Source organism: Crotalus tigris, unplaced genomic scaffold (genome assembly GCF_016545835.1).
Source record: "Crotalus tigris isolate CLP2741 ecotype Arizona unplaced genomic scaffold, ASM1654583v1 scf7180000018419.1029430, whole genome shotgun sequence".
Lineage (NCBI taxonomy): Eukaryota > Metazoa > Chordata > Lepidosauria > Squamata > Viperidae > Crotalus > Crotalus tigris.
In genome coordinates, this window is record NW_024096993.1 from 583868 (window position 1) to 604061 (window position 20194).

General features: G+C 37.6%; 1 protein-coding gene across 4 annotated transcripts in view; it reads left to right on the forward strand.

Moving 5' to 3' along the window:
• PALMD (palmdelphin) overlaps positions 1-20194 on the forward strand; it is a 67444-nt gene that overhangs the window by 32605 nt on the left and 14645 nt on the right. The window contains exons 2-5 of one of the 4 annotated variants that reach the window (XM_039352265.1): positions 871-916; positions 3209-3390; positions 6866-6946; positions 16692-16822. In XM_039352265.1, the coding sequence (XP_039208199.1) occupies positions 3337-3390; positions 6866-6946; positions 16692-16822 (266 nt within the window). In that variant the 5' untranslated portion in view covers positions 871-916; positions 3209-3336. Of the gene's footprint in view, positions 1-837; positions 917-3208; positions 3391-6865; positions 6947-16598; positions 16823-20194 lie in introns of all 4 variants that reach the window. The other 3 variants (XM_039352263.1, XM_039352264.1, XM_039352267.1) reach the window with 3 other exon arrangements.

Consider the following 20194-nt stretch of genomic DNA (forward strand, 5'->3'; position numbering starts at 1 on the left):
GTTGTCAAACATCCGAATATAAATCACGTGTTCATGGGGAATGCTGCAATGGTCATAAAGTGTGAAAAATGGTCATAAGTCCACTTTTTTCAGTGCTGTTGTAACTTCAGACAGTCACTAAGTGAACTGTTGTAAGTCAAGAACTACCTCTGAGTGTGTCCTGAGACATTATAGATAGAATTAAGCAAGAGTTCTACTCGAGTCCAAATTTCTCATTAATTTTTAGCCTATTTCTTTTTTCTCAGCCGGAAGTCTTCATTTTGACAACATGGGAATAGTTCCACCTTATAGAGAAGCTGCTAGGCATCATTAAGATAAAGCTTCAAATCCTTGTAGTCCGCTACAAAAATACTTGCCCTTCTTTTTTCTGACCTCTCAAGCAGCGTGAAAAGATAAGCAAGGGTTAAAAAGGCCCAATGTTTCCTGTTTTGCTCATTAAAACAAAATCTGAAAAGGAATTCCACAGCCATATGCGATTGGTGTTCTGGCTGGAGGAATAGGAAGAAAAGAAAATATTTGGGCACTTCAGAGTTAATCTGTGGCATGCAAAGTGTGTGTATTATTACAACAAAGAATTGGCAGCTGCTGCAGAAGGAAAAGGCTTATGTTCTGCCGTTCAAACTTGTCAGTCAACTGATGCCAGGGTTCTGGACGTCTGCCTCTTCAGCACACCCTGTTGCATGTGTCTATGTGAGCAGATTTGCTCTCTCTTCGGAGACAGTCCAACTAAGTCAGGATCCTTCCTTCCTTGGTGGAATTAGCTCTCTCTCTCTCTTTTCTCTCAAAGCATCTAACCGGAAACCTTCTTATACACCAGAGTCTGCTATTCCTTTGTAGATTTCACAACCTGCGTGTTTGTTTCACTTCCAGAATGGAAGAAGAGGAACTGCTCAAGGAAAGATTTCAGGCCATCACAGTAAGTAAAAAACATATACATGTTAAGAAAATTATACTTTCTCATTCTCACAGTGGCTGATAATGTAGTCTTCTACTCTCAGAAGCCCTTTGTTTTCTATTCTTATTTGATGTGACTGTGTAGCCCCACCAGTTTGAAGAGCGGCATAATTCTTTAGCCCAAGTACCTTCACAGTGGGCATCTAAGCTGACAGCTCCAGAGCACCGATTGCAACAGATGCTGGAGTCACACTATGTTTTACGTCAGGCTTCTGCAATGCTGTCATTAGGTCTGAGTGACTCTTTGAAGAAACTTTGCATTTGAAGGACGCCAGGACAGAAAACTAGAAAAGAGAAGGAATTCGACATATCCATAGCTTGAACGTAAATAACCAGACTTCTGCCTAGCTGAAGGAATATTTGTTGATAATTCTGGAGAACACCCAAGTAATTGGGGTTGTGATTGTTTAAAGAGCGATTGTTTAAAGAGCAGCGTAGGTGAAATTCAGATCAATTCATACTACAGTCAGGAGATTTTGTTCCTTAAAAGTCAATGATATGTGTTGTGCCTGTGGGAAAATGTTCTCAAAGGTGTTGTGTTAATCAGAAGATACAAAGATGAAGACATTGTAATATCAAAATGTATTGTCTTCTGGGTGTCTGTTGACCTAAAATGACCTTCATACTCCTATGCTTTGACAAGTTGGGTCTACAGGCTTTGCCTGCTCTGTAAAGACATCATTGATTAGATCTAAAGGAACAATTTTCAAATGGAGCACAATATCCTTCAGGAAAAATAAGCTAACTTTTTCAGAGTATTTACCCTGTGCATATATTCTTTAATTGCTAACCACTCTTAGATCAACCATTCTTTCTCCATCTATGAATAAAAGACCTCTCATTGATCAACAGATAAAACTATCACCTATCTAGCCAGGTTTTTCAATATAGACAATTGAATAAATGAATAAAAAAATGTTTCAAATAACAAAGCTTAAAAAGAAAGGGAAAGGGAAGACACCTGAGTTTTTCCCATCTCCTTCCTAACTACCACCTTTTAAAAATGTTAAAATGAACAGTCAGGCAAATTGTCAGGTGAAAGATGCAGGCTAATAAGTTTTACAAACTTTTTCGCAAGCCTGCCATAGCCTCTTTGTAAATAGTGGATCAAAGGTTTTTCCATATCCGTGATAATAAAAGAGTATAAAAAGTCAGCTTTATCGTAAAATACATTTTGCACCTAAAGGAATTACATAATTGTAGACATTCTAATTTGTATACCACCATCCATATTCAGTTCAGAAAGTTGCCAAAAGATATTAAACTGGGTGAAGATGTGTTTATTTTATATTATGACATATAGGAAGTCCACAGCTGGGCAAAGTTTTCAAAGAAAAAGGTAGAATATTCTCGAACTGCTTTTTAAAAATCAAATATCCAACTCATACAAAGAAATTCTTCAGGCACCCTGAAAATCAATAAAATGCATATCATTTAATAACCAAAAGCAAAAATAACCCAATCTCACTCTAAGGAAGATTCAGAGTTCCCTGTTTGCAAATATAAATGAAAATCTCAACTTAGGGGACCTACTAGATACAAGAGACTCTGCACTTAGCAAAGCAAATTTATTCTGCAGTTTGCCATTTTTATAATGATATCATTGCCCCAATGGCTTAATTTATATCATTTATACATATGAAGTAAAATATAATATTTGCATAAAGTAACATAAGTTGAATTGTGTAATTTATGTCCCTTGTTTAAGCATAACAACATGCTTTTGCATTTAATGGACATTCCCGAATAGCAAATACCTGCTTCTTCCAGTTAGTCTGTTAAAACAGGCTTTCGTTACAGTTTATAGAAACATTCTGCCCAGAAAAGTCAGGTAATTGGGGAGTTCACTTATAAAGTACAAATTCATTCTGATAATCCATTCAGTTAGGTACTGGATTTTCTCAGGCTGTTTATATGGCATCATCAGGAAGAAAGCAAAGTATGTAATTTAAAGACTGGCAGCAGGATGTTCTTGAAATCTGGATTAACTGTACTGTCTGAAACCACTTAGCAGAGGTGTGTCTAGTAAACAAATTTTAAAAACAGTTGCACACAGGCTCCCATTCTATTCAAGAAACATTCTCCAGAGATTTATCATTAATTTAGGAATAGAACTCACCCACCTTCCAGCCCTTTGTAATTAAAGCTATTCCATCAACTTAATGAATTTTCCCTCTGGCCAGATCCTGCCACAAGATAAAGACAGACAACCAGTTGAACAGGGGCTGCCTTTCTGCATTTTTCTGTCTTGCAGGACTCACATATATATGCCTTCTAACCAACAGCTGCCTCAGGTGTGATGAAGGATGCTATCCTTTCAGCAGTATCCACAAAGAGGGCATAAACATAAAAATCAAGATGCCAACTGCAGCAGCGTGATCAATGCACTGCTCCTGCTCTAAATGTGCCAATCTTGGCACACATTATACAAATGGGGTATTTATTTATTTTATATGCCGCCTTTCTCTCTTAGAGGTGGGTCATGCAGCCATAATCACCATCTTGAGGTTGTTGTTGTTGTTTTTTCTTCTGCACTGCCTGGACACCACTGTACCCTATGAACAACTTTAGGGTTGTTTAAAGCAATTTAAAGATTAAACTGCCAATCTTCTTGACTTCAATCTATTAAGTGGCAAGGGGAGAATCATTTTGTCCTCTGCTTTAGGCAGCAAAAGCTTTTAAGTGTGACGCCAATATATTTGTAAAGAACAGAGAAACATCTTTAAACCAGGGGAGATACTTTTTCCCTGAAATCAGAGTAAATACATGCTTGACGTATTCTGCATGTAGCAAAAAAAAAAAAAAAAATGGAGAAAAAGTACATAAATTACAGAACCAAACCATTAACAGCAATTTTGCCAAGAAATCTTTCATTTATGCTAACTAGGTTTTTAACATCTATCAAAGAGAAAATAATTGAAAGACTATCTTGTAATGGAATTCTGCAGTTTTCAAAAGCAGAATCTTTTGGACATATAGTAACTTTCTCTATGCAGAGAATTCCTGGGAGAGGTAATTCAGTGGGATGAAAGCAGATGCCACTAAGTCAGGGGTCTCCAAACTTGACAGCTTTAAGACTTGTGGACTTCAACTCCTAGGACTTCCTGGGAGTTGAAGTCCACAAGTCTTAAAGCTGCCAAGTTTGAAGTTCCCTGCACTAAGTCAATAGCATACTCTTCCCAAGGTTCTTTGGAAATCACGAAATGCTACAAAATGTCTACTCCTTTACTTCAGTTTAAGACAAAGTCAACCAGAATGTTTCTCCTCCAAAGCACAGTTCCAGCAAGAATAATATTTTTTCTGCGCAATGAATAAAATACACTAGATATATTGTAATTCCCCATTTCTTATCTATTTTCTGTACAAGTTTAATGATACCTCAGTAATATAATACCAAAGATTTGGAACTCTCTTTTAGGTTTAATTATTTCTTATTTTATTATTTAATCACATATTTTTCTACCCATATGCTCCTGGCAAGCCAACTTACACCACTTTTCAATACAACATTAAACAATAAAAATAACCAGTTAGTAAAATGTGACTTAAGACCAGATAGGTAAATAATAAAACTGGGGAAAAATCATTGAAAGAGCCAGAAAACATTAATGATCATGTGCCAGTCAGAAAGGGAAGACTAGATTATGAAAGTATGATTTAACATTTCTGTTACAAACAGCCAGTGTTTAAAAAAATCCATAATGTTGGTGGCACTGCTAAGAAAGTTCTCCCTCCAGCTGTTTTATCCATGTACAGAAAACAGGCAGATGAATAGAGCTCCTGGTTCATAACATGACATATTATAAGGATACAGAAAAGGAAAGGAAGAGAAAACTTAGCTCAGTTGAAGAGAAACTGGAAAAAAATATTTCAAAGCATACAGAGACACCATTTTAATTAACTCCCTATAACTGAATGTGAACATTTCTCTTACGCTTTCCAAGATTCTTTATTTACCTCAGACTAGTATCAAAGATACCTTACTGAAATCATAGTTCTTGCTGCCTTGATTTTCCCCCATCTGAGTGGAGATTGACACATGTTGCAGAAATGTTTCATTAGATAAGCAGGACTCAAGGCATCAAGGAATTATTTATAAATGAAAACTAGTCCTTTGAGTATGACCTATAAGCCAATAAAGCTGATGCACTCCCTATGAGACACACCCAACAGAAATCTCCATATAATTAGCATTACAGTAATTTGTGCCAGAGAATAACCAATCCATGGATAACAATAGGCTAGTTCACTCTTAACAAAGTTGGTAAATTCAATCAACACATTAATAAATTAAATTCACCTGACTGAAAGCCCCTCTTGCCATCATACTTATCTGACTATGCAGACCCCAGTCTGCTCTTCTAGGCCCATGGAAGGTCAAATATCCTCCAATCAAATAGAATTACCAACAGTTAGCAGATCCCCACATTTATCTGGATTCAGCTTTATTTTCTTTTTATTCAAATCACAAGATGGTCAAAGCACGAGTCTACCATAGCTATTCTAATTTCACAGCTGTAATTTCTAACTGGGGAAATGAATATCATGCTCATGGCTCTCACAAAACTTGGGGGGATTCTGATCTTGGTTCCCTCATTTGTTGGTTTAAGCACTGCTTTTTGGAACTGGTTTTTAACCACACAGGTACAAACCGTACTTATTTTATTTCTGGGTAGCAGGATCCTATATAGATCGGTATTTTCCAACCTTGGCAACTTGAAGATGCACGTTCTTTAACTCCCATGATTCCCCAGCCAGCTTGGTGGTGAATTCTGAGAGTTTCAATCAATACATTTTTAAGTTTATCAAATTTATATATCACACCAAGAGTTGTTAAGGTTGAGGAACAATGCTATAGTTCCTTTGCAAAGTTATTTTACACCACAGTCTCTGCTGAATGTATAACAGTGTCTTAGCAAATGAGTTAGTTTGCCATGGACAAAGAGCAAAACCCAAACTGCTGCTGTAAATTGGTTTTAAAACTGTGGTAGTCCATAGTTGTGATGAGAGACATAGCAAAGTACAGTAAAAAAAAGGCTTTTGCCTATTCTGTTTGCAACATTCTCATGCATTGAATGAAAAGAGACTTTCCATCAAAATGTTTGAAATTTGTAATAAGCTTTCGTCCCTCCTTTTAACTCATCTGATATATCTTTCTTCTCTGTTCCAAAGCTGACTTTGCAGTTCACGTTGAGTAGTCATCTAGTCTAGAATATATGAGTCCAGCAGTTGTGGTTTGTAAACTTGGCTTATATGTGCAAACCAGGTCACCATAGCTTCTTCTGGAAAAAAAACAAAGCAAACCACCATCAATTGCATTCCTTTGGGCTTTCTGTTCTTCACAGTTGCCTCTTTCAACATGTCCTCCTTCGTCCTTCCTTTCCCACGACAGTCTGATTGTCCTCTACAAAGTAATAACAATGCAGCCAACAACAGCTGGGGACTCATTGGACAAAACATTTTAGTTAGTGTTACGTAGTTCTTATGTTACAAGAAAGTCAACAAATAAGAGCCTGAGAGCCTTTTATCTGCCCTGTTCTCCCCTGTAATGAGGCAATAAAGACAGCACTTCCAGGAATTTAAGCAACTGCCTGCAAATCTTTAGCACGCTAAAAATAATGCCTAAAGATGAGTGTAATTACCTTTAATCCCATCTGTTAATGAGCACTGCAGTTGCAACCTATGAATGCACAAATATCTAGCACCTGCATAAAAACCAAGCATGCTAGAAACCTTAAGAAGACCCAGGCCCCTGGTATTTTAGATACATCTAAATGGCTGACTAGGAGCTGCTTCGGTGTTGCATTGCAGTCATTAAGCAGACCTACGGCAGTCACATCAACATGATATATGGACTTTAAAAAAAAATAACACCATTATGTATACCATCGCCCATCTTTGCCATTTTCAGGATAAGAGGAAGCTGCAAGAAAGAATAACTCAGAGACGCCTTAAAGTAGAAGAAGAAAAGCTAAAGCACCAGCATTTAAAGGTAAGGTGTTCTTTTCTTTCTTTCTTTCTTTCTTTCTTTCTTTCTTTCTTTCTTTCTTTCTTTCTCTTTCTTTCTTTCTTTCTTTCTTTCTTTCTTTTTCTTTTTAGAAATGCATGGTGTCAAAACAAAAAAAAAATCAAGATTTTGTGATGAAGGAATAGTGGACAGAATACTGAAACTTTGTCTATGGTAGCCTGCTCCAATATAGTGTCACTCTCTATATTTAGGGTCCCATGCATACTACATCCACTTGCTGTTCTCTTTCATAGATAAATAGGTAAATAGAGTACCGTATTTTCCGATGTATAAGACGACTTTCTAAACCATGCAAATCTTCTCCGAAGTCAGGGATCGTCTTATACGCCGGAAAATACGGTAGGTGTTATCTAGTCATTTTTGGCTCCTGGCAGCTACATAGAGCCAATTTGGTGTAGTGGTTAAGGTGCTGGCCTAGAAACCAGGAGAGGGTGAGTTTTAGTCCTTTCTTGGTTATGAAAGTAAAATAATAGCCTAATGGTCTTATTTACCTCTAGCCCCAAACACACCCCAGAAGATTGATGATTGGCTATAGACTAGTATTTGGATTTTAAAGTTGTGCTTCAGTCCAGGAAAAAATATATAACACAAGAAGTAGTTATTTTCTACAAGTGTCATCAATATTTCTTAACATTATAAATGTATCCACCAAACCAAGATGCTACTAATCAGCTTTCCATACCTAAAGGGAAACTCTAATCTATGCTTAGAATTGTGCTGTATGAATATGCCTATAAATTAGTCTTTTATTCCAGCCCTACCATTCCAATACAAAATGAATATATCTATGAACTAACCCAATTCAAATAAATTGTATAATCAAACTATAAACTACAGCTCAAGCTATAAATATCTAATTCATAGATCTCATTTCTTTAATGGTTACCGCCTAAATTTTGTTTATGTATTTTGAGCTTTAATAGTTTAAAAAAGCCAACTCCATTAAGTAAACTTAGAGGATTTTAGGAGAGACACAAATGATTGGCTTGTGCTGCTTGGTCATGTTATTTCAGATGAGATCATTGTCAGAAATAATTCCTGTGTAAAGTATGGTTGTGTGTGTGTTGCCAACAGGGTGTGTTCACTCTGGAACTGGCACTTTGTTTAATATACCATAACACTGAGATTCAAGAAAGCTTCAGATCCTACTGAAATTCTCACACAGTAACTGATTTTATCTAGCAAAACTTTTAAACAATTACATTAATGGGTCGAAAGAAAAGATATTTTAACCCTTCTTCCCACACCTTGGGGAGTTATCTGCAAATTTTACACTGATGTTAAACCTGCCAAGTTGCTTGGAATGGAATTTCAATTACAGATGAATCAAATGACAAGTCTGACATAAATGAAAGGGAAGAGGAAAAAATGACGACATGCTCTCAGCTTGGTTTATTAAAGACAGCTTGGCATTTCATAGAACATTAAAAACTGAACCAACCTAAAGTCCCACAATGCTTATTTATCAAAAGTAGTCAAAATCATGCCAGAATCATAAATGGAGCCTTTCCCAGGGGACAAAAGAACAAATGAGAGTATTTGGTTGTCAACTTCAGCTACAGAATGTGAGAATTGTTAAAAGTCGCAGCAATAATCTTTCTCAGCTTTTCCCATCTACCCACACTGGAAAAATCTACAGCAACAAAGGAATGTTGCTAATGGATCTTGCTCAGATTGCTGGGTCTGTCCCATCACACAAGTGTTTTGGGGATCAAATTGCTAATGTTCCAGAGCTCTTTTCAGTTGTTGACTGTCACAAGTCTTCACTACACTAAGAGGCACATCAAAGCAGCAGACTCTCCTCCCAATCTATACATAGTTACTGAACTATGGTATGGTTCATCTGGTTTTGGCTTGGCTTGGTTGTATAAATTGTTCTATTGTTCTATTTTTTTATTATAATTTATTGTGATCATCTGTATCCTACCTTACTAGAACACCTCTAGGCAGAATAGCAGTGATTGTGGCTTGTTCTGTAAACCATGGATAAACAAACTATGGCATGGCGTGATATATATGTAAGGCAGTCCTCATTTAATGGTATTAATTGAGAACAGAAACTCCATTGTTAGGTAAAAAAAAACCAAGTGACTCTGCCACTTAGCTGTCACAGTTTCAGAAGTTGGTCATTGATGCCATAGTTAAGCAAGAACTAAGTGGTTGTTAAGTGAGGACTTCCTGCCAGCTTCCCCATTGATTTGTGGGAAGCTGACAGGAAAAGTTACAAAACATGACAGATTATATGACCTCAGGATGCTACAATAGCCATAAGTACAAGATCTGGTCATAATGACCTCTTATTTAGCACCATTATAAATTTGAACAGTAGCTGAATAAGTGGTTGTTAATCAAGGACCACCTATATATGGATAGATGCTCTCCCAATGTGATTCAGAAGTCTGACTGAATCTCCCAGCTAATGAATTTAAAGCTGAAACTCAAGGGTCAATTTCAGATATTCATAAGCAAGGCTTGATCCAGAAAAGTAAAGCCTGCAGCCAGTGCCAGACTATGAAATCAGCTCCACAGGAGAGAGATTGCTCAATAAACTACTTTTGAGATAAGTATGATTAGCTACAATTACAGAATCTTGCAATTCTGACTGTGTGCTGTGCCTCCTCCTTATTGTTCAGTGAGGCGCCTGCCTGATTCATTTCTGAATGTTATCTTACTGTTCTGGGCTTAAAAATGCCTTAGTCCTTTCTGCAACTGTTTCTACATATCCGGGTTAAAGTCATCATCTTCACAGTCTACCACTTTCCCCTTTCCATAACAGGTCATGAAACACATATAGACATAGCCGTACATCTACAAAAGACTTCCATGTCATTTCATTAAGGTCCACTTAATGAAATTCCACAAGACGGAAAAGAAAAAGAATGAAAAATTATCTACTGTCTAGGACAGGGGTAGGCAACCTTGGCTCTTTTATGACTCGTGGACTTCAACTCCCAGAATTCCTGAGCCAGCATGGCTCAGCTTGGAAACCTCTCCCTTTCCCTTCAGCATGGCTGGCTCAGGAATTCTGGGAGTTGAAGTCCATGAGTCATAAAAGAGCCAAGGTTGCCTACCCCTGGTCTAGGAAATCATTTTACCATATTGAAAGCCACCCTCTGGATTTGTTAGTGTCTATCCTTTTAGAACATATATAGATTCTACCATAAATATAATTTTCCACTAATTTTAGCCTTTATTAGATTTTTTTTTCCCCTGAGATACTTCATAGGTAACTCAAGGTGGCGAAAATACCCAATACTCTTTTTTTTCTCCTGTTGTCCCAACTGGCCTAAAGTCACCTAGCCAGCTTTAATGCCTAAAGTGAGACTAGAACTCAGTCTCCTGGTTTCTAGCCTGGTGAATTACCTATTAGCCCAAATTGGCATCATTATCATAATAATCAAGCTTAACATATCTTACAGATTTCCTATATCATTTGCGGTTTACTATTAGATCTGGATATGTTTCTTTGTTTATTATGCTCGTTATAAATATTTTAAATTTCATCAATTCTGTCAGAAACCCTGATTATATTTAACATTTAAACAAAACCTACACCTTGTTCTTACTATCATAATTCAGTAACAGTCTCCTCTATATTAAATAGAATTGTGGTTATTTTTTAATATAAAACTTAACATTCTATATTATCACCGTCATAATTTCCAGTTTTATCCAACAGGATTTAAAATATTGATAATAACAATTATTTTATTATGCAGAGTTTTAGGTTCTATTATGCTGTTTCAAGAAAATGTAATTAAAAAATAGCCAGACATATTTCTTTGTAAAAGACATAATTAAAAACCAATGAATCACTGAGAGAATTGGAATTTAATTGAACAGCTGTTTTAATAAAGAAAGGTCATATTCCCCTATTGGTTACATGTTGAAAAACCGGAAACAATGTTTTGCTCTCCCGCCAATATTGCATCTCACGGTTAGGTTCCTGATTGCTGTTTTGAAGAAACATCTGAAGTACATGAAATTGTTGTCCATTTTGCAGATTAATCTCCCTAGCACCATAGTGAATGCAGCATCAATTTGGGAGATGCAAGCTGTAGCTCAGCCTATATAAAGGCAATTTGTCCTCCTTTAATCATGTCTGCCGATGTAGGAGAAGAGCAAGCAGAACTGATGACGGAGTTAAAGACATTATCAGCTTAGAGCAGTGATGGTGAACCTTTTAGAGATCGAGTGCCCAAAAACTGGCCCCGCCCCTGCTCTACCCCCCTGCTCTGCCCCCCATCCCCCATCCCGCCTGCCCACAGGACTACTCACTGCCTCCAGGGCCCGCCACAGATCACCCAGGCAGCCCAGCAGCGCTATGGGGGCCCTACCCTCTGCCCGTGCCCTGCAGCATCAACTGCATGATGGAGTGTGAGGGCAGAGTCAAGTCATGGGAGGAGGCAAGGCTGGGGCAACGACACGTGTGCCCACAGAGCTCCGAGTACCACCTCTGGCACCCGTGCCATAGGTTCGTCACCACTGGCTTAGAGTCATTGCATTCCCACAAGCAGGCCAAGTCCAACGCCTCCTGAATTCTAGTGCCCTTATCTGGTGCCAATTTATTGTTGAACTTTAGTTGACCAGATTCTTGTGTATAGGCTATGCTGCAACCTTACAAATGATCCTGATTCTTTATGCCTGACAATGTTTTGTAGATATGGGGAACTGGGAGGAATAACAAATCTTGACTTAGCAATAGCAATAGCATTTAGGCTTCTATATTGCCCCATAGTGATTTACAGCACTCTCTGGGTAGTTTACAATGTAAGCATTATTTGCATATTGCCCCCAAACATCTGGCTCCTCATTTTACCAACATCAGAAGGATGAAAGGCTGAGTCAACCTTGACCCCTGTCAGAATCAAACTGCAGGCTGTGGGCAGAGTTTGCCTGCAATACTGCATTCAACCACTGTGCCACCAGGGCTCCTTAAAATGTTCAATGGGAGAAAAGCAACCATTTGGGTAAGGTTGAAGAAACAAATCAATTTTGTTGCTTTCCCTTACAACATGATTTTCATGAAAGGGATTATCTTTCCTGAAAAGATTTTAGCATCTTTTGGTGTAAGCAGAAAGCAATATTTTCAGATTAGCTCTTGAGTTTTCCATCTCTGATTAGGCAACCGCATAAGACATTTTAGGATTCACCGTGGAAAGCTATCTTCTCCCAATCATAAAATAGAAGAATAAATGGAATTGTAGTTGCTGTACAACTGCAGAATTCAATTCTTAATCCGTTCAGGATAGTTCAGCTGCTTGGATGTTTAGTTATCTAACAAATATGTGTTGTTGTTGTTTTAAAAAAACAGGAAATTCCTAAATCTAAAGCTTTGGCAGGAATGGAAGGAGAACAAAACAAGACCACAGGGATATTACAACAATAGTAGTACACTAGTCAGAGACATGTGCTTTCAAGAAGATAGGAGTGTACATCAGATTCAGAAAAATCCACAGCCTAAACATCTTGATTCAGGCAAATTCAAGAGCTATCCAAATTCAGTTCCTCTGAATTGGAGGACGGGAGCTTTATTAATCTATAGTAGCCATAATCAAGAGTCTAATAGCATCTTTTAGACCTAACAAATTTTATTGAAAGGCATATGTTTAAAAGCCTTTATTTCATTTCATTTCATATGCCTAATACAACTAAACTAATCTAGGATTTAAATTGGGTTGACATGGTGGTTATTCAGAAGGAGGTAACGTGGAAGTGATTTCAAACAATTTTATCAATTAACAATTGTAGTATGTAATCTTTTAAAAACCCATTGTGTCTATTGAGACTTTCTAAGATAGATTTCTATGTATGCAAATTCCACAGTCTTTTGTTAATTGTGTAGTTAAAATTCCTTTTTTTCCCCCAAACAGCTATGGAATGCCTTAGGAGATTGAAATAATTTGCTATTACTTTATCTTGTGTTGAGTTCTGATGTCAAATTTTGTGTCCATTAATCCTGTTACACAAATTTGGCTTATTTTCTTAATGTAAATCCAGAGAAGCATTACTAGCATATAATGACATATACGGTATCACATTAGACACATTTCACACACTCTTTCTCTAATCTCACATTGAGACCAGTGATGGTATTGTTGGCTTAAAGGGGTGATATGTAAATGTGAGTTTGTTACAGGGTCTGATTTCCATGTTGGTATCACTGTCTTGTTAAATCTTGATACTTGTGAGAATCTGCTTCAGGCTGGATGCTTAGTTATGTATAAATACTCCTGCCACACAATACCTGAGAAAGTACAGACTCTTTTAAATTATGCATTTCAGTGATTTGAGCTGTGTGCTGTAGATGATGTGTTTTGTTCTGTTTCTGTAATCTGTCTTTAACAGGTTCTCTTGAATATCAGTTTGACTATATTGATTTGTCTGTTGATCTCATTTGGTGGATTGTTCATAGTCTCCCCAAAGCTTGGGTTAATTCCATTTTCTGGCCATCTCTTCAAGTGGGTCAGGACAAATGTAGATATAATTTAGAGCCTGGTTACAAAAAACAGGTTGTGTGGTGTGTTCTGGATGGAAGCCAGAAGCATGTAAAATTCATATGATCTTTCCTGCGTGGTGTGGCATTAACATGCTCATTGTGAATTGTATCATGACATGAAGGAATGGATGGATTCTAAGATAAAGGCTGAGGTTGATGACAGATTTGATGATTCATTTCCATGGGTCCATATGAAATGTCAACAATAAATCTCAAAGGGATGGTTTTAAGAATTAAAATTCTAGGTCACCCACTAAAATGTTGGCTTATTGTGGTGCCACATGTGTTCCACTGATCTGAAAATGTTACGAACAACACCTTGTTCCCCACTGTTTTTATTAGTGTGATATCAGAGCTATGATGCTAATATGATGAGAAAAAAAGAAAGGATCAAAAAAGATAATGTGAAGAAGGGACCCAGCTAATGAGGCTTGCCTTTCCTGTATGGATGGGAAGGGCAAGAAACAGGGAATGACCAATCAGGAAAGGTGAGCTCTGTTAGGTTTCCATAACCTCAGGGCAGGCCCTTTAGTTAAAAACAAAACCTCCTCAGAACTAAAGAAGATTTCACAGGACTGAAGACAAGACACTTGCAAAATAAAAACATATTGTTGCGTCCTTCGCGAAATGGCAAGACACGAGAAGCAGTTGTAGTTCTCAAGACTTCTTTATTCTTAGTTCAGCTTACAGTTAGAAGACACACAGCAACGCCCAAAACTCCTGGCCTCTTATATAGGCCATTCCCGGGTCAATCTGCAACTTTTGGCGCGCCAGCACTTGCACATGCGCACAAGTACTGGCGACAGCCTGTCTGGTCCCGGGCAACTTGCACCTGCCCAGGACCGTTTGCAATGCCCCGAGCCTGCTTGCACAGGCCCAGGACATAACACATATCATCTAATATATTTTATTTGTAACTATTTAAGTCCAGGTTTCATTAAAAGAAATCCCTGAGCAGATAAAACAAAGCAGTAAAGAACACTAACTTCAGAAGTTAGAACTGTGCAAAAGGATAAAAATTGACACAGCAGCTTAAATTTATCCTAAAGTTTGATGAACAAGAAGATATGTTAATTTTGCCAGTTAATTGGATTTAATATCAATCATAAATGAATATAAATCAGAATCAATATTTAAAAGGCCCTCTTTGGATTGCTGCATAGCAAATATTTATCGTACACCCCCTTAATTGCTGGGCAGACATACAATATAATCTTTTGTTTAAAAAAGAACCCCAGGCCACTGATCAGAAAGCAAAGGTCTAACTAATAGAAAATTGGCTTTATTTGGGGCATTTGTTTATTGGTCCTTAATCTCTCACCAAACCAAATTCTCAAGGAACCTTGGGAGTTCCACAGAATACACTCTGGCAAGCCCTTAATCCATTAGTTCCACCCTATGAATTATGAACCTATAAAAGTATGAAGCTCTATTTGTTGCACCCCTTTATCCTATCACGTTTTCCAAACAAAAATAACATTTTTCACATCAAAGCTAAAACAGCTGATCAGTAATTTTAAAAAAAAATCAGCAGGAGGTAGAGTCTCAAAGGAGGCTTTCTAAGATATTTTTGCTTTAAACGTTTCTTTAAAATATAATACGAAACACCAGAAACACAGCTAACTTCAGGCAAGATTTATTTCAGTTTATGGAATGTTGGGTTACAGGAATTCTTTGCTTCTGGCTAGTTTGGGGGACTGCAGACATCCCATGCATGCATGAGGTCTTAATGGCAGGAGTTCATGCTATTACCAACAGTAATAGCCGTGAAGTGGAATGTGATCTGCACAAGGCAAATGTAGCCTTCTGCCATTCATGACATTCTGAATGTCTTAGCTGATCACTCAGTATTAGTATCTTCTCTTTGGTGTAATATATTGCAAGATGCCATGATATTTAAGAAGGCACTGCATAACACAGAGAGTTCACACATGTTTCTCATCGGCTTCCATGTATACATGAGAATTCACCTAAACGTGAATGAAATAATATATAGATTGCATTTTATCTCCAACCCAAATACATTACATTTCCTGTTGAGCCAGTTCAAGGGATGATTGAGGAAAGGTATGAGACATCTATCATAGGCGTTTTGTCTTTCTTCAGACACCTTACTCTTTCCCACTGCTTTTCTGATTTATATTTTCCCCTCCTCCACTTCTTTCAGATTAATTTTGCTGCATTTCTCATCACTCAGCTTTTGGCATAATTATTTTGAGCTCATGGAGATGCATTATTCTTGAAGGGCTCATGATTAGACGATAAGGAACATAAAACAGTCTCCCTCCCTTTGCTATTGTCTCATCTTTGAACCTTACAAATGCACAGGTCAGCATGACACAAGAGGAGAGGGAATCTGCGATTCCCATTGCTTTGATGACTTGCAGCTCCCAGCATTAGCTGTGCTGGCTGAGTCCTCTGAAATTTACAGTTCAGCAAGATCTGAAAATCCACAGGTTCCTACTCTGCAGGTTGCTTCATTGTACTTAGTGGAATTGATTGAGCTATTTATATCAGAATTCAATTAAAAAAAATGTCTGGCATTCTTGGCCATGCTCCATGCTCAAGCTAAACAAAATAATCAGGTTTTTTTTTTCAGAAACTTCACATGGTAGTTTGCTTAAGACCATCACACCAAAATGGTAGGAAATTACAAGTAGTCCTTGACTTACCATCATAATTGAGCCCAACATTTCTGTTGCTAAGCAAGATTAAGTGAGTTATGCCCCATTTTACCACTTTACTTGCCACAGTTGTCAATCACTGCAATTGTTAAGTTAGTAACATGGCTTTAAGTGAATCTGGCTTCCTCATTGATTGTACTTGTCAGAAGGTGACCACATGACCCTGGGACACTGCAACGGTCATAAGTGTGAAAAACAGCCATAAATCACTTTTTTCAGTGATGTTGTAACTTTTAATGGTCACTAAATGAACTGTTGTAAGTTGAGGACTACCTGTATACAAATGAAATAAGATTATGCCTGTCCAGCTGTTCCTGCCTCCTGCGGAAGGGGAAGAGGTAAGAAAAGGAGGTAACAAATTAGTTCATGGAACTTGAGTAACTTGAACTTGATAATGATAACAAATGATACCATTCATCTGTTTATTCTTCAGGACAGAACTGACATCTAGCTATGATGGCAACATGTGCTAAAAGTATGATAGACAGATGAAATTCTTAATCGGTATTTTAAAATATATCTGTAGAAAAAAGCTCTGCGTGAGAAATGGCTCTGGGATGGATTAAGCACCCTTACTCCAGAAGAACAAAAAGAAATGCAAAACCAACATCGAGAAGATCAATACCGAATTAAGAAACTGGAACAAAATATTCTCAGGTACAACATACATTTTCTTCCTTATTGGTGTAATAGGAATATAAGCCCTTGGGATCAGAACAATATTTTTTTTTCTAACAGGAGGATTAGTTTTAATCTATTTAATAATAATACTAACTTTCTAACATGAAACAGAACAGAGTATTAAAAAAAACTAAAGTTATTACACCAGGCAATGCAGAAAAAATAAACAGAAAATGTTAAGCACTGGTCAATTATTGACAAAATATTAAAAACTTCAATATTTCCTAATAACTTATTAGCTTAATCATGAGTTTAATAGCTAACATTAAAAAAAATCTGATAGTAACAAGACAGCAAAAACTTTACAAAATTAGATCTGCTGAGGCTAACTAAGGCCAGATCAAAATGAGACCCCACATAAAAATGATAAACCAATGGAATACGTTGCCTAAATTTTATCTTGGTACTATTGCAATGTCCAAATCTTTGTGCGGCAAATAATATACCATCAGCCTAGGTGATGGTAAGACATTTGATCTAATTTTACTAAAAGTGATCTAGTATTAAGATTATTTAAATAAAAGGCCACCTAGAATTATAACTGGTGTCACATATCCATAACAACCTCTATTGTCTCTTGAATAAAGATATCCCATAACGGAAGGAGATTTATAACCTCATTGAAAAAAATAGTCCCCTATTAAACCAACATGGGAAGTTTTCTTAATCATGTAATTCTAAAGCAGGTGAAACTATCATTCAAAAGTTCAAGCACTAATCTGCTTCTATTTTTAAAAACATAATATTTGGAGCCATATTTTACTGCAGTCAGCCAGTCTTGAGTTTTAAAGGGGATTTCCAGTCTTGAAGGTGATAATATTTGAAACCATTTAAGACATTTAAGAGAACCTGCAGGAACTTATATTCCTGGAGATCATTTTTAGCTTTAAAAGCTGAATTGATTTAAAGTGAAATTGAAATTGCTTAACATTAAAAACCTGAATGGTAGCTGAAACAAACTTCCCACCACCAAAGTAGAAAAAGCAAAGCAAAACAGTATTCACAATAATAATAAAATTTCTAATCTGTTCTGATGACTGGTATAGATATCCCATCTATAAACAGTTGGGGTTTTTTACTCCAAAGCCAGGATCTTGAACTTTTCTTATTTTTTTTTCTTTCAGAAGTCAGAAAATGTAGCTAAAAAGCACCTCAACCCTAGTTTGTGGTAATAGGTCATTCTCTCTGTTTAACAACACACAATTTTTTCTGGTACCCAAATTTGATGAGACCTCTCCTGCTTGGAAAAAAAAGTCTTTTACTTTAAATTACAGCTCTTATAATCTACAGTCACTGGCCATTCTGGGTTACATTAAAGGGAATTAATGTAAAAAAACAGATCCTGGATATCCCAGATAGTCTGTTCCGTGCTTTAAGTTCTGGCTAATGCCTTTGAATAATATAAAAAAACAATGTATTATTCTCTCCTTTTCCCAGGCTATTGGGTAGAAAACAGCTCCAGGAAAACCCAATCTAACACAGAGAGAACTGATAGCTGTGTGTTAGATTAATGCAAGAGTAGAGACCTAGTATCCTTCTTATGTTTTGGATTACAACTCTCACGGTGCATTTCTATGGGCTATTTGCTAATTGAAATCCAAAACATCTGGAAACATTGATCTGCTAACCTCTGGTATTTAGCCCATATTTCCTTTTAGTTCGATCCTGAACTTTCACATGCAAATCTATTCCAAACCATTCTCTATTCTGGAATGGTTTTGTTTTGGTGTATATTTACAATATGCCTTTTATTGGAATAGATATCAACTGATTCCTAGCAAAATATCATCAGGTTTAAATCAGAAAGGTTGCCAGGCATTCACTACACTCCTAGGTCTATATCAGTGATGGTGAACCTTTTAGAGACCGAGTGCCCAAACTGCAACCCAAAACCCATTTATGCATCGTGGGGTGCCAGGTGGGTGCGGCCCAGTGGGTGGGCGTGGCCGCAGTGGTAACAGCAGACTGGATGGGACTAAAAGGTTCAATCAATTCCAACTTTGCAAGATTTTTTTTTCCCGTGAGAAGTTGAAATTGACGGATTGATTGAACCTTTTTTTTTTTTTTTTTTGTACACGGCGGCGGAGGCCTAAAATGAAAAGGTTTTATAAAACCCAGCTGAAGGCCTAGGACTGGGGCGATGGCATGCATGCCCACAGAGAGGGCTCTGAGTGCCGCCTCTGGCACCCGTGCCATAGGTTCGCCACCACTGGTCTATATCATCACAGAGCAAATGGAATGTAAACCCTATGAACAGAGCACAAGACATACTACACAATTCGGTATTGATTTTACTGTGTTCCGTGCTCTATGAGCACACTTTAATAAGATAAATACCAACCAATTCCAATTCTGGTAGAATATGTCACCAATGCAAATCACTTTTACACTGACATTCTCCATCCAATAATCCATTTTCAGATAAACATTGGCAGCTGAAAACAAATGTTCAGGCCCATGCCAAATAAAAGAAATTCAGTTCCAAGAGAATGCCTCAATGGTGCAAAGAAATGTATATTTTTTACGTCAGGTTTTTCTACAGTGCTGGCATACAAAAGGGACTGTCCAAAATATAAAATGGAAAATATTTCTTTCCATCACCTTGGTCCATTACTGAAAAAATCCTCAGTAGTTCAGATCCTTAGAAGATAAATAATGGGATGTAGGCTGAGATTTTGTTTAACAAATTTCTGCAGGCTTCTACCAAACCTCAGGGGGCAGAGTGTCCATAGGGCAGGGGCTACCACAGAAAAGGCATGCTCCTAGCTCCCATTATATGACAATATTTGGGGGAAGGGACCAGGAGCATATCCCACCCTATCTGATCTGTGAGATGAGTTAGATGTCCTTCAGGAAAGGACATTCAGCAGATAGCCTGGCCCTACTTTAAAGGTAATGACCAACACCTTGAATTGCACCCATAAAGAAACTGAGAGCCAGTGCAACTTGTGCAACAGAAGTATTACACAGGCAAACCTAGGGGCCCCATTACTGTGCGCGCTGCTGCCGTCTGGACCACTTGAAGTTTCTGGGTGGTCTTCCAGGGCAGCCCCGTGTAGAGAGCATTGCAGTAATCTACCATTTTTTTCCTTCTAAACTGCCACCAGTATTTTTCACCACAGCCTAGAGTTCTCATCATTATCCTCATCTTCTGCCCTCCTGCTTAAGCCTATATTATTTTACCATGTAACTAAAATAATATTTTAAGAGGCTAACAGGTGCCTTGCCCTCTTCTTAGCTCTTGTGTTGATTTAGCCATGTTGGAGGGAGGGGGAGTGTTGTACAAAGGACAAACCCTACCCAGCCCTCTTCAGAGACTCTCCAAAGCTGCTGCTTTTGTTGCAAGGA